The sequence below is a fragment of the Bufo gargarizans genome, chromosome 1, assembly GCF_014858855.1.
Source record: "Bufo gargarizans isolate SCDJY-AF-19 chromosome 1, ASM1485885v1, whole genome shotgun sequence".
NCBI classification, from domain to species: domain Eukaryota; kingdom Metazoa; phylum Chordata; class Amphibia; order Anura; family Bufonidae; genus Bufo; species Bufo gargarizans.
The window spans coordinates 458,587,284-458,603,131 of NC_058080.1; the positions used below are offsets into that span (position 1 = coordinate 458,587,284).

At 39.0% G+C, this 15,848-nt stretch overlaps 1 protein-coding gene across 1 annotated transcript in view; it reads right to left on the reverse strand.

Moving 5' to 3' along the window:
• The window catches only part of TRPM3 (transient receptor potential cation channel subfamily M member 3), a 532,037-nt gene that overhangs the window by 286,552 nt on the left and 229,637 nt on the right, over positions 1-15,848 (reverse strand). The window contains exon 2 of the mRNA XM_044287287.1: positions 661-740. Coding sequence (XP_044143222.1) covers positions 661-740 — 80 coding nt within the window. The remainder of the gene's footprint in view (positions 1-660; positions 741-15,848) is intronic.

Sequence of the window (15,848 nt, forward strand, 5' to 3'; positions counted from 1 at the left end):
GAAGCGTTTTTGATGAACCCCAAACATGCTAGTGTGAAAGTAGTCTAATAGACATGCTGTAGTTCTAACAATATGAATAAATAGGGTATACAATAATGTAAAAGTTTACTCATCAAATATACCAAAAAGAGGGAATCTCTTACCAGACAGCAGGGACGATGTTAGAGGGAGTAGTAAGTGGCCACCAGCAGGACACGTGATCTAATCTGCTGATAATGCTGTCGTTGATGGAGTACAAGAAGCTCTTCCCTTTAGTCAACTTATGTATTAGAAGTTAGGGATGAAGCTTGTGGACCCTACTACAGATATATGGTGGAGTGGGCATCCTGTGTTGCAGTGAGCATACTATATGTGTGGAGATAATGGCAGGAATGAGGACTATTTAGTATGACTAGGAGCAGGGGGTAATAAAATGTCTGTCAGCTATGATATGGAATTTCAGAGGCTAAGTTTGCAGGAACACATTCTATAACCCTGCCTTGAGCACCAACACAGCTTGTCCAGCAGACAGATCATTTTGTTTAGTACACTTACATACTGCATAATTCTGTGGCTTACCATTTACAGAATAGGGGTGACATTAAGTCCAATTTTTTTTTTCTATCAACAATCATTGGTTTAACCAAAGTGATAAAATAATTTGTGTATATCAGTCCTTACCTATGGGGGTCTTTGGTGCTGGGTATGATGTGCACACATTCTCTCTTGTGAAAGACTCGTTCGATCCATGATTTCTGGGCCTAAATAAATGAACATACAACAGAAAAGATAAGAAAATCAATAGGAAATAATGTTCTGAGAAAACAAATGTAGTAATCATCGTGAATATACAGTTATTGATCAGCACAAGAATGCACTCTGCACTGAGCGTACATTGACTGAGGTTTTCTGCTGGGTTTCAAGCTCTGGACATTGTGTATGGGCACTAGAAAGAGTAGCAATATACCACAGGCGGCTCTATCTAAATACATGACTAATAGTAATATTCATTCATCAATGTACTGCCATATAGAGATATACTGCACAGACATATGCATTGCTAGTTTATTTTAGTTAAAACAGTCATAAAAAGTAATAGTACTGAAACAAAACCGTATGAGGCTTATGTTTTTTGGAATGACAGGTAGTTTTTATTGATTCACTTTTGGGATACTGTACATATGACTTTTTGATTACTTTTATTCTATTTTTTGGCAGACAATGAACAAAATACAACAATTCTTGCATCGTTCTTTCATTTTATTCCAGCTTTTCTAAGTGGGATAAATAGCCAGTTAGTTTTATATTATCCACCAATACAGTTGTGGTTATACCAATTATGTACTCTACTGTTAAATTCTCTTTTACATTATAAAGCATTTTTAATAGGAAAGGATCTTTTGTATATTTTCACATTTTAACTTAAATGTAACTTTATTAAATGTTAAAAATGTTTATTAAACAATGGACTTATGTTTTCATTTCACCGTATTAACTATGTTACTATGTTCAAATTTACTTTTATTATATATTTTAATTATTATTACTATTTTAGTCCATGTGATCTCTTGATCGCCGATATAATACACCGAAAAACTATGCTGCATAACTTCAGTATTGCAGTGTATTGTACCCATGTTAGTGTAATGCTAACAGGCATCCTATTTAGCCCTAATAGAAGTGCAAAGATGGCCGATCTGTGGGCCTACATCATGACAACCCATGTCATACCCAGACACATATGTGTTTTGTGGACCGAAACTATAATGGCCATCTAAATCCAGTCAGTCATGCAGCTCCTCCTCTCAACATACATATGCATGTTTATGCAGCATTTGTTTCCAGTCTTTGTTACAATTTTCATGTAATTAAAAAAAACATGGCGAGGAAAAAAGCAAAGGCAGAAAAAAAGGCTATTCGGTGGTATTGAATGCATAAAAGTACTGTGAAATAAAAGTGACTACATTAAACTCAGTTTGAACATTTGCATAGATACACTAAGGCACCAACAGGTCAAGTACCCTTGAGGATATAGCCTGATGCAGGTAAACACTCTAGCTTTTTGGTTTTCTATAAAAACAGAAGGAAATTAACAATAGACACTTACAAGTGCCATTTTATGCAACTGTGGTTTTATTTTGCCGTAAGCACTGTAAACCTGAAGGAAGCAAAAAGCTTCCCATGAGAGATTTATCTCTACTTCATTTCTTAGTATCAAAGTCTCTTTCAAACCATGGCTTATGTAAATCTGAATTTTCTAAGTAAAAATATGTGTTAATTGTGTCAAGAAACAATGGAATTTAGAGTTCAGCCCCCCAACAATTATATATATATATATATATATATATATATATATATAAAAATGAGTTTCTGTCTGTCCCGAAGTCTGTCTGTCTGTTCTTTATGTGCGACCAAACGACTGAACCGATCTTCACCAAATTTGGCACACAGGTACATCAGGTGTCCAAGAAGGTTTTAGACCGGGTCTTAGCTATCCTGAGATATTCCCCCAAAATCACATGCATTAGCCAATACAAGCCCCCAACTGCCATGCACACAGTCACATGTTCCTTATCAGCCAATAGAAACTCGCAGGCCCTTAGTCTCCACATACACACAGTTTTACTCCAGGCTTCCAAAACAACCCAGCCATTTTTCTTCACTGCTGTAAGTTAGCTTTAGGCTAGAGCTATACGACGACATGCACAGCTCAGCAGACAGTATCACAATAGACTTAGATACACAGCAGACAGTATCACACATGATAGGATTAGATACACAGCTCAGCAGACAGTATCACACATTACAGGATTAGATATACAGCTCAGCAGACAGTATCACACAGGATAGGATTAGATACATAGCTCAGCAGACAGTATCACACATCACAGGATTAAATACACAGCTCAGTGGGCAGTATCACACAGGATAGGATATTAGATACACAGCTCAGTGGGCAGTATCACACAGGATAGGATATTAGATACACAGCTCAGCAGACAGTATGACACAGGATAGGATTAGATACACAGCTCAGCAGACAGTATCACACAGGATAGGATTAGATACCCAGCTCAGAAGACAGTATCACATAGGATAGGATTAGATACACAGCTCAGCAGACAGTATCACACAGGATAGGATTAGATACCCCTCTCAGCAGACAGTATCACATAGGATAGGATTAGATACACAGCTCAGCAGACAGTATCACACAGGATAGGATTAGATACACAGCTCAGCAGAGAGTATCACACAGGATAAGATTAGATACACAGCTCAGCAGACAGTGGGGTGGGGGGCTGTAGAGGTCACTGTTATGGGGGATACTGTGGATATCTTTTAACGACACACAGAAACAATGAATGAAATAGATGAAATATACCCGTGCGAAGCTGGGCCCTTCTGCTAGTAATTTATACTTTACAGTAGCACTGTTAAAATGCTATCTTCATGCAATAAAGTACACATCAACAATGTGTAATTATTAACAATTGCTTTCTTATGATGGATTGTAAGAAAGAGTATGATCCAACGTGATCAAGTCACCTTTGATTTTACAATGAATTCTACATTCTAGAAAAGGTAGAGTTCTCTTATTAAAAAAAAACCTAAACATTAGAACATGTGAGACCTTAGAAGACATGAAGACCTGAAAGCTGCAGAAAAACTGTTGCCACTAGTTGATGAATACAGAAGTTTATGGACATACAGATGTAGCAATCCTCATTTTGATTCTTAACGCATTAAGTAAACAGTGGCAAGCAGCTTTTAATTTACCTTTTCTGTCGTTTTCAATGGCTTTTGTGCTATGATATCACAATGAGATTGCTAGATCTGTAGTTATTTTGCCTATCGTGGTCCACACTAGAGTCATGTATTAAGTTATAGTAGGATTTTCAGAAAACAGCCACTGTCTGGCAAAGTGTCAAACTGTCAATCTATAAAATGATATCAGCAACTGCCTGAGCTGACTATGGTTTGGACAGTGGATGCCCTTCTTTCTATACCTTCATATATAGCAAACTACTCAATATATACTTGTATGTAATAAAGATATTTCTTTCTATAGCACCAACATATTCCACAGAACTTTACTAGTCAGAGGATAAAAATAAAGATAAAAATCAAACATTAAAAATTATCAAACTAATCAACAATTCAAACAAGAAGAGTGAGGGCCCTGCTCGTAAGAGCTTGCAGGGAATAGGGGAGACACAAAATATAAAATAGTACTTCTTTTGTATAACGGTAGAGCCATCTTTTATTAACCACTTGCCATCTGGGCCATTTGCCCCCTTCCTGACCAGGCCTAATTTTGCAAATCTGACATATCTCACTTTATGTGGTAATAACTTTGGAACGCCTTTACTTATCCAAGTCATTCAGAGACTGTTTTCTCGTGACACATTGTACTTCATGATAGTCATAAATTTGAGTCAAAATATTTCCCCTTTATTTATGAAAAAATCCCCAATTTACCCAAAATTTTGAAAAATTCTCAATTTTCTAAATTTCAATTTCTCTGCTTTTAAACATAAAGTGATACCTCATAAAATATGTATTACTTAACATTCCTCATATGTCTACTTTATGTCTACTTTATGTTGGCATCATTTTGGAAATGTCATTTAATTTTTTTAGGACGTTAGAAGGCTTAGAAGTTTAGAAGCAATTCTTCAAATTTTTTAGAAAGTTGCCAAAACCCACTTTTTAAGGACCAGTTCAGGTCTGAAGTCACTTTGTGGGGCCTACATAGTGAATATCGCCATAAATTACCCCATTGTAGAAACTACACCCCTCAAGTTACTTAAAACCGATTTTACAAACTTTGTTAACCCTTTAGGCGTTCCACAAGAATTAAAGGAAAATGGAGATCAAATTTTTAAATTTCACTTTTTTGGCAGATTTTCCATTGTAATCCAATTTTTTCTTTAACACATTGATGGTTAACAGCCAAACAAAACTTAATATTTATTACCCAGATTCTGCGGTTTACATAAACATGTGGTCATAAACTGCTGTATGGGCACACGGCAGGGCGCAGAAGAAAAGGAACTCCACATGGTTTTTAGATGCCATGTCCCATTTGAAGCCCCCCCTGATCCCCCCATACAGTAGAAACTCCCAAGAAGTGACCCCCTTTTGGAAACTAGGGGATAAGGTGCCAGTTTTATTGGTACATATGATTTTTTGATCATTCATTATTACACTTGATGGGGCAAGGTGACCAAAAACTGGTTGTTTTAGCACAGTTTTTATTTATTTATTTATTTATTTTTACAGTGTTCACCTGAGGGGTTCGGTCAAGTGACATTTTTATATAGCAGATTATTACGGACGTGGCGATACCTAATATGTATACTTTTTCTTATTTATTTAAATTTTACACAATAATAGAATTTTTGAAACAAAAAAAATGATGTTTTAGTGTCTTCATGTTCGGAGAGCTATATTTTTTTTATTTTTTGAGAGATTTTCTTATGTAGGGGCTCATTTTTTGCGGGATGAGGTGACAATTTTATTGGTACCATTTTGTGGGACATACGCCTTTTTGCTCACTTGGTGGTGCACTTTTTGTGATGTAAGGTGACAAGAATGGCTATTTTTGACAGTATTTTCTTTTTTTATGGTGTTTATCGGACTGGGTCAATCATGTGATATATTTATAGAGCCGACCGTCACGGACGCGGCAATACCAAATATGTCTATTTTATTGAATTTTTTCAATTTTTTCAATTTTTTTTATTCCTTACATGGGGAATTTTTTTTTTACATGTGAAACCTTTTTTTTTTATTTTAACCTTTTTTATTTTATTTTACACTTTTCACCCCTAATAAGGTCATACAAGACCTCTGGGGGACATTATTTTTTTCACTGTTGATTTCTCCTGTAACTGGGGCTGACATAGTAGCCCCAGTTACAGGAGAAATGCATCCCCCAGAGAGGCTGTACAGCGCAATACAGAGCTGTACAGCCTCAGAGCAGGGCTCATCGAGGTCTCTGAAATACCTCACACAGCTCCTACACTCTCCGGTCCCGGCGGTCACATGACCGCCGGGCCGGAACAAGAAGCACATAGCTCTTCCTGCACTGTATATACAGCGCTCGGTGAGCGGAAATATTTAGCTGCTGTTGAAATACATTGTTCCTTACAGTTAGGTACACTTAGGTATCTAATATTACATTTAAAAATCAGAAAAAGATCAGTATGACAGATAAAGTTCTCTGAAATATCCACCATGTACTTTTCATCTATAGGATTAAACAAAAGCAAGGTTTTTCTCGCACCTGTCTAGCTTTTCTCGTGTACCATACTTCTCAGGTAGGAAGAAGGAAGTCTATTCCAAGAATGGCACTGAATGGACAGACCCCTTCTATCTCACTATAGTCCTGGTTATCTCAGTACTATAGTACAAAAGAACACATCCATACTACACCTCTTTCTAGAAAAGTATTCAATTTAGGGGGTGATTGGATGTAGTCCAAAAACGGAATGTCTAATTTTGAAAGGTAGGGGGCCCGATTTGACCTCTGCCACCAGATTGATATTGTTACTGCTGTTATGTGCTTAAGGGTCCATTCACACGTCCGTAGTGCATTGCGGATCCACAATACACCCGGCCAGCACCCCTATAGAAATGTCTATTCTTGTCTGCAATTGCGGACAAGAATAGGACATGCTCTATTTTTTTCCGGAGCTGCGGACCGGAAGATCGGGGCCGCGCTCCGGAAATGCGGATGCGGAGAGCACATTGTGTGCTCTCTTCATCCATTCATTCCCCATAGAGAATGAATGGGTCTGCACCCGTTCCGCACAATTGCGGAACGGGTGCGGGCAACACTTGCGGACGTGTGAATAGAGCCTTAATTTTCCAGATAACAGTTTGTACAGCAAAAGTCTCATTTTCACATTGAATGCTGTAGTACCTGCATTTTTCTTTAGTATTTATATACATCATGGCTTTACTTTACAAGAGCACAACATGGCCAATGTCACTGCTGCTAAATTCTTTAATTCTTTATCCTCCTGCACCTTCACTAAACAGAAGGATTTCCAACTACTTTTATATGAATGGTGATGGTATAGTTATGTACAGTATTATGAGATACCACTTGATTTACAGACATTTTCAGACTAATATGTAAATTTTCTACATGCAACTGGAACCTGTAATTTGTCATATTTCATATGTCCTCATTCTGTAATGTAGAATGTTGGGACAAAAACCATGACATGTTTTTATTTTTCTGAACACTAGGCCCAACATTCATTTGAACGTCGACAATATTTGACCTTCTTGAGTTACTAAAAAGTTTTTCTTTTGGCTATGTGGTTGAACCGTGATCTTCTAATGTTTTTCCTAGTTACCATATACTGTATCTACAACCATATATTGATTTCTTCAAAACTTGTTGCTCTCAGCAAAAGACCTTGTCAAAACTGTATGGCTTGCTGTATGTTCAGCTTTAAAGTTAGGATTGGGTAGACAAGCATATTTCTAGAGGTCAGTGTAGTATATATATAAAATGTATTTTATTTATTTATTTTCCCCTTAAATAATTTCTCTTTAGGCGATCTCAGTCATCTTCTATTATATAAAGAGAACCTAAAACTCCTGTACGAAGATATTTTACCAGAAGACATTTACCAGAGGACAGTATTTAACTGCCTATGAAAAGATATGAATGATAAGATAGTTATCATTAGCTTCCCGCTGTCTCATTTTCAGTATATTCTTAATTAACACATTACATTAAAGATCACGAAATTCATTGGGGCAGGTGAAACCAATCTGCCCATTTACTGACGTTTAATGTAGATTTCCTCAAATTAGTGTTTTTCCCCCATTTTCAGCATATGTGACATAATTTATACCAAGTCTAAAGGTGTTTGCTGTCATTAAACTTGCATTAGATTTTAAGAACCTATAGATTTATTGATGCAATTCTAAATGACCTATAATGACATCTACTGTATGACATGGAGATAGTTCTCCACTTTGTATGCGTGCATCTATTTTGCCCTACACACAACACATTCTTTTATAATTTTTTGTTCTAAATTTCCTATTTATCAGTCTATTGACCAGAAATGAAATAGTCTCTATTCTCAACAAGTGGAAAATGTAGATTGTTTACCTGAGTTTCAAGCAAGTTCCTCACCAAAGGCAGTTAGTCGGTCCTCTGAAGCGTGTGTTGTCTTTGGTACTTTGCTGCTGACCATTATTCTAATAGCATATTCATGAATCATGACCGCCCACTGCAAAAGCCACTCTTTTCTTGTCCAACTGAAGGTAGAATAGGAACTGAACCTGAGCCCATTAGCTACTTGGAATGTACTGCTGTGGGATTAGCCTCATTAAAAGTTCCACAGACATTCATGGCAGCCCCTAATACACTGCATGATTTGAGCATTTAATCTGACGCCAAAAGAAAAACAAATCCTCTGAGATTTTGGATTTGACTGGCACAAGCCCTGACAAGTTTTTTTTACCCCCTTTTTTTCCTTCCCTACAGAATGAAGTGTGATAAGGTGTACCGGCCTCTGAAAGCTTAGCTCTAAAAGTAAAGTCTTCAAAAGACACAGTGTGCTAAAGCACGGAGGAATCTGCACACACAAGAGATATTGTTATTCTGTGAAGAATGAATCCACTGTGTTTATAGGCAAGTGGATGGGAAACTCTATGCCATAGCAATGTACTGTAAACATCAATATTAATGAGCTTGAATCTAGGAGGTTGGAGGTGAAGAACTCTAAGTTTACTTGGCCAGATGTCTACAGGACTAACTTCTAGGACAGTCTATAAATGAATACTGTACATATTTATAGTTCTAATGCTAAACAGTAACCAGTGGGAAAAAACAAGTCGGTTTTTGGGCAAAGGACTCTGAGAGGGTCCAAAAAAGAAGAAGTAATAGTTCTGTCACTGATCTCGCACTGCTCCCATTCCAATACTGGGTGCCAGGTGGTCTGTACTCCCTGGTCCCGGTTTGACACACATGAAATGTCTGCTCGGCCAATCAATAGCTCACGTGGGTCTTCGCTGTGGCTATTGATTGGCTAAGTGGACGTTTCTTGGCATTTGCATCATGTCAAGATGTGACCAGAAAGTAGAAAAAGGTGGAGACCCAGTAAAAGATAGAGCAACAGTGCATCAACAGGGTAAATATTGCTTCTAGCCCTTTGCCAAAAATGTTTCCCTGCTGGACAACCCCTTTATATTATGTTCATGTACTTGCAGGCAGGGGCCCTGCAAGGTTAAAACATTCGGGGTCTGGGCCCCTGATGTTTTTTCCCAGGCCCCGAATGTACTGCCTGCATACTAACCACTTATTTAGACAGATGCACTTTTATGGGACTTGAATATTAAAAGAAGTGTCACACGGCACCAAAACCTTCACAATTTATATCAATATATTCATTCCAACTTGAGCAGAGCCAATGGTGCCATAGCTAGAGCAATACTAAACCTACAAATGAATAATAAAAGTAAACAGACGTAAAACACTTCCTGCACTGGATTTTTCTGTGTGCCCATGAAACCATCTAGAACTGCTACAGAATAATTTATACATTTCTCACGTAACTGCCATACTGTGCCACTTGGGATGCTCTGACTCCTCTATTGACAGTGTTCAGATGAGATGATGTCTATTCAGGCGTTTGGTTTTATGTCTTTAATTCAGCTGATCTGAAAAAATGTGTTTCAAGGGGCGCCACATGACTTGGATTTACCAAACCAAAGAAAATTAGTACTGCACTGTTCAAGGAAGACGAGGCAGAATCACAAACGTAATATTGGGCTGCAAATATATGACAGTGACCGACACATATACGGTGCCTTTTACATGTACATTTCCATACTTCTGCTGTAAATTCACAATGTATGCTGGGAATACCCATAATATATAAGCCATCTATCCATCTAATGTATGTATCTGTCCATTTCATATCTATCTCATATTTATCTTGTCATCTACTATCTATCTATATACTGTATCTTGTCATCTACTATCTATCCATCTATATACTGTATCTTGTCATCTACTATCTATCCATCTATATACTGTATCTTGTCATCTACTATCTATCTATCTATCTATATACTGTATCTTGTCATCTACTATCTATCTATCTATCTATATACTGTATCTTGTCATCTACTATCTATCTATAAACTGTATCTTGTCATCTACTATCTATCTATATACTGTATCTTGTCATCTACTATCTATCTATCTATCTATATACTGTATCTTGTCATCTACTATCTATCTATCTATCTATCTATATACTGTATCTTGTCATCTACTATCTATCTATCTATCTATATATCTATCTATATACTGTATCTTGTCATCTATTATCTATCTATATACTGTATCTTGTCATCTACTATCTATCTATCTATCTATCTATATACTGTATCTTGTCATCTACTATCTATCTATATACTGTATCTTGTCATCTACTATCTATCTATCTATCTATCTATCTATATACTGTATCTTGTCATCTACTATCTATCTATCTATCTACTGTATCTTGTCATCTACTATCTATCTACTGTATCTTGTCATCTACTATCTATCTACTGTATCTTGTCATCTACTATCTATCTATCTACTGTATCTTGTCATCTACTATCTATTGTATCTTGTCATCTACTATCTATCTATATACTGTATCTTGTCATCTACTATCTATCTATATACTGTATCTTGTCATCTATATTCTATCTATTTCTAAAATAGTAGAAAAATAGCACTCCAAAAATCCACAGAAAAAGAGGACTTTATTTAGGTCCCTGTTACATGGCGTGAGCTAAATGAAGTCATAAAGGGACATTTATCAAACCAGATCAGGCTACTTTCACACTTGCGTTAGGTGCGGATCCGTCTGGTATCTGCACAGACGGATCCGCACCTATAAATGCAAACAATGGTATCCGTTTAAAACGGATCTGTCTGCATTCTATGTAAAAAAAAGTCTAAGTCTAATTGTTAGTCAGACGGATCCGTTTGCAATTGCACCATATTGTGTCAACGTCAAACGGATCCGGCCCAATTGGCTTACATCGTAAGTCAGGGCGGGTCCGTTTGGCTCTGCACGGCCAGGCGGACACCAAAACGCTGCGTTTTGGTGTCCACCTCCAGAGCGGAATGGAGGCTGAACGGAGGCAAATGGATGAATTCTGAACGGATCCTTATCCATTCAGAATGCATTGGGGCTGAACTGATCCGTTTGGGGCCGCTTGTGAGAGGCCTGAAACGGATCTCACAGGCGGACACCGAAACGCTGGTGTGAAAGTAGCCTAAATCAGGTTTTTGGTGTAAAAAGGTTGCACAACATACCATTTGCAACTTTTTTTTAGACATTTCTGCAACATTTTGAAGACACACAAAGTAGTCTATGTTTAAGGCAGAAAAGTGAGATTAGGCCTGGATTATGGCACTTTTACTATCTTCGACATTTGAAATGTCGCAGAATATTCTCAGAAAAATTGATCGCACCCTATGCCATGCAGCCCCTGGTATATTTTTTAAGACTAAGTCATGCAATGCAGTTGCACCGTACACATGAAAACTGTGCACCATTTTATAAATTTGGTTCAACCACACAATACAAAACCAGACTTAAAAGTGACATGAAAATGATCTCAAATGATAAATGCCCCCAATAATTTTTTATTTTATTTTTTACTTTTGGAGCAATGCTTATTTTTTTTACTTTACATATGAATAATTGATCCTGTGCGGTTTAAAGGATTAAGATGGGCCGTACTTTTTTTTTCCATTTGGGGAGAGGGTATGGATATAATAAAGGCATGCAAGCAAGATTTTAAATAGATGTATATAGGAAAATTGCTCAACATCCTATTCTGTACATAAATAACTGTAATCATTAAAACCGGAATACCTCTTTAACTGTAACACACTTGAACTCATGCAATAACTTAAACAGTTAGTGTGGTCTACAGATATCAATGACTAATCAAATTGGTGGGGGTCCAATCTTCGCAACCCTCTCCAATCAGCAGTTTGAAGGAGCCATGGCGCTGGTGTGCACACTGTGTCCTTTTCAAGGTTTACCTGAACACTGTCTACTTTGTAGTGAGGGTGCAGGTCAGTTATAGATTTTTCTCAAGAGAATGGGACAAATGGCTGTAATGACCCAGCACTGCCATTACAATGTATATGGCGTGCAGGAAAACAATGAAGCGGTTGCAGCTCTCGCAGGAGCGCCGTGGCCAATTCAAGCACCTTGTCGGTGGGGATGTCATGAGCTGGACTCCTAACGATTTGATATTGATGACCTATGACAGGGATGCTCAACCTGCGGCCCTCCAGCTGTTGCAAAACTCCCAGCATGCCTGTACAGCCTACAACTATTAGGGCATGTTGGGAGTTGTCGTTTTGCAACAGCTGGAGGGCCGCAGGTTGAGCATCTCTGGCTTATGATAAAGATGTCATTGAGATCATGAAACTTAACTACTTTTGAAAAACAATCAATGGATAGAGATAAAAGCTGAATAAACATCATATACTGTAGATGGGCTCAGAGAGGGACTGACCTCAGTCAGCCAGAAAGATGAAATTCATACTCATTATGAGAACTATATACCCATTGGTATTCTTCAGCGCTGAACAGTTGACTTAAAATTTTTTTTTTTATTACTAACGACAGTATACAGTACTACATTTTTAAAAATTTTTGGCTTGAGTCTAACAATAAAATAATAATAATAACAACAATAATGGTACATCTCAACATAAGGGAACACAAACTTCTTTAAGCCAGGTTGGATTATAACTGTTTGATGGAACTGCAATGCTGTAGAAAACATTGGAGATTTTTCCCAATTCCTATATATCGCTGCAGGTTGGAGCAAGGACACAGTTAGTGACAGATGAGTCCCAGCCTGGTGTAGCCAAACCATTGTATCATACAGTGTATGTATACACGCAGGTAAGGTAGAGACATATGAAACATCTAATGCAGAGACAAGTGGGTTCTGCTAGTAGGGCTGCTGTATAGACGGGACCAACACAACCAGTCATGTTGACTCTCATTTTCTAAAGGTCCTTTGACAAATGAAAGTTTACTTGGTTTATACAAGAAGGTCTTTTGCACTAGTTTCGCTAAACCGCCAGCAAACTGGGAAATAGTTAAAAGGGTTTTCTAAGATTTAAATGGATAGGTCATCAGTATCTGATGAGACCCCCGCTGATCAGCTATTTGATAAGGCAGCGGCACTTACGGTATGTGTGTGCTGCAGCCTTCTCCTGTGCTGACCAAGCACAGCACCATCCATTTGATAGGAGCTGTGTTTGGGGCTGAGCTGCGCCTAGGCAATGTGACCGATGAACGTGTCATCACTCGGTCTACAGAAAGCTGCACGAAAAAAAGCTGCTACTGCAAGCACTGTTGTCTTCTCAAACAGCTGAATGACACTTGGGACCCCCACTGATCAGATACTAATGACCTATCCAGAGAATAGGTCATCATTATTTAAGTCTCTGAAAAAACCCTTTAAAGGGAACCTGTCACTGGGATTTTGGGTATAGAGCTGAGGGCATGGGTTGCTAGATGGCCGCTAGCACATCCGCAATACCCAGTCCCCATAGCTCTGTGTGCTTTTATTGTGTAAAAAAGCCGATTTGATACATATGCAAATTAACATAAAAGAGTCATATCTTACTTGTGTGAGAAGAGTCATATTTTCAAGCTCTGACTCATCTCAGGTTAATTTGCATATGTATCAAATCGTTTTTTTTACACAATAAAAGCACACAGAGCTATGGGGACTGGGTTTTGCGGATGTGCTAGCGGCCATTTAGCAACCCATGTCCTCAGCTCTATACCCAAAATCCCGGTGACAGGTTCCCTTTAAGGATTACAGAAACTATCTGGTTGACTGAAAAAGGACTGTCCCTCTAGTCACAAACCACAGATAATGGGTCTATCTACAGTATCTATCTATTTACTTATTATCCATCTATCTATCTATATATCTAATCTATCTCTGTCAGAATGAAACAGCACAGCTCCAAGTTGGTGGGTGCTATTGCTCTAGGACTCATGGCCAATGTCCTGCTAATTATACTCCAAAAATTGATAGGACTCCAGATTCCTTTTATTCACCCATGCATTTTCAGCTGTGCTTTCTTGAAACGTTGCATGGAATCTTTTATTTTTCCCCCCACAGAATCAGGAATGCCGCCTCACTTTTGGAGAGTATACATACTCCTTATCCCAATTTTTTCTATGTAATTGTTGTATACTGTACATGCCATATGGAAAAACGGAATGGAAAAACGGAATGGAACCGGAAACACTACTGGGAAAAAACAACTGAAAAACGGGTCCGGGAAAAACGGCCCTCGAAACACTGAAAAAGCCATACGGTCGTGTGAACGAGCCCAAAGCAGGACATCTAGCCAGGAACTATGATAGATATATATATATATATATATATATATATATATATATATACAGTTGCAAGAAAAAGTATGTGAACTCTTTGGAATGATATGGATTTCTGCACAAATTGGTCATAAAATGTGATCTGATCTTCATCTAAGTCACAACAATAGACAATCACAGTCTGCTTAAACTAATAACACACAAAGAATTAAATGTTACCATGTTTTTATTGAACACACCATGTAAACATTCACAGTGCAGGTGGAAAAAGTACCCACTGACTTTCAATGGTGTTCAAGGGTGTTCAAGACGGATCCGTCATGGTTATAGAAGACATAATACATACGGATCCGTTCATGACGGATGCATGCGGTTATATTATGGTAACTGAAATCCGCGATAGATCCGCAAAAAACATGAGTGTGAAAGTAGCCTTAGGCACATAGTGTCCCTCTTCCTTCTATTCTAAAGTTGGGATGTATGCTAAAGCACTGATGAAATGACACCTAATGTGCTGTTGTTACTATGGTATCACAGTTGGCCAGAGATGTCATGTGACCACTCCTCTGAAGATGCTTGCTGTGATGCATGCTGGGATTTTTACTTTCACTTTGCAGCTGCTCCACCCACACAGCCTCTCATTAATGGGAGCATGCTATGCTAAATGCAGTAGAAAAATTATATGTGGTTAAGGCTGCCGGGCAGCCTGTATTTGTGGGAGGGGCTGAGGCCGCGCCCCCTCTGCCTTTATAAGCCTCGGCGGGAGTGACAGACGGGATGTGCAGCCAGGTACCTGTTACTTCCGGTCACGTCTGGTTTCTGCACGTCCCGCTCCTTTAAGCCTCGGTCTGGGTAAGTATTAGGTCGGCGTTTTCTGCGACTCGTACGGCTCAGGTAAGCGGGGATCCGGTGCCGGGCATCGGCAGCATTGACGTGCGCAGGGCTGGTCGGGTCCTTACCCCGCTGCGGGAGCGATGTTTGTACCTTTGGGGGAGTGCCGTGGTCCCGGCTCACTTCATCTCGTCATTACTGTGTTGAGGCATGTGTTGTTCTTTTCCACGGTACATAACAGTCACAGGTCTGGGGTCCACCGCACTTCTGCTGTGGGCAATAGAACTAGCGCACGCGGGGCAGGCCGGGCGGCGCCGGCCGGTCACGTGCGGGCGTGTGTTCCGGGGGCGGCCGCGTGTGCCGGTTGCTAGGCACGCTCGGTGGCTCCACCCCCGGCAGCGCACGCACCGTACAGGAGGACCAGGGGATCTGCGGGCATGCTTGTCGGAGGCACGATGTTACAGGCATGTACACAGCATCAGGCGCATCACTGGGTTCTTTGCTGAGGGTTGAGTCAGTGGTCCTCCATTTTGCTCTCACTCTGTTCCACACTATTAATACTCCTGTAATACAATGACAGGTAACTCATGCCGGCATAGTGGTACC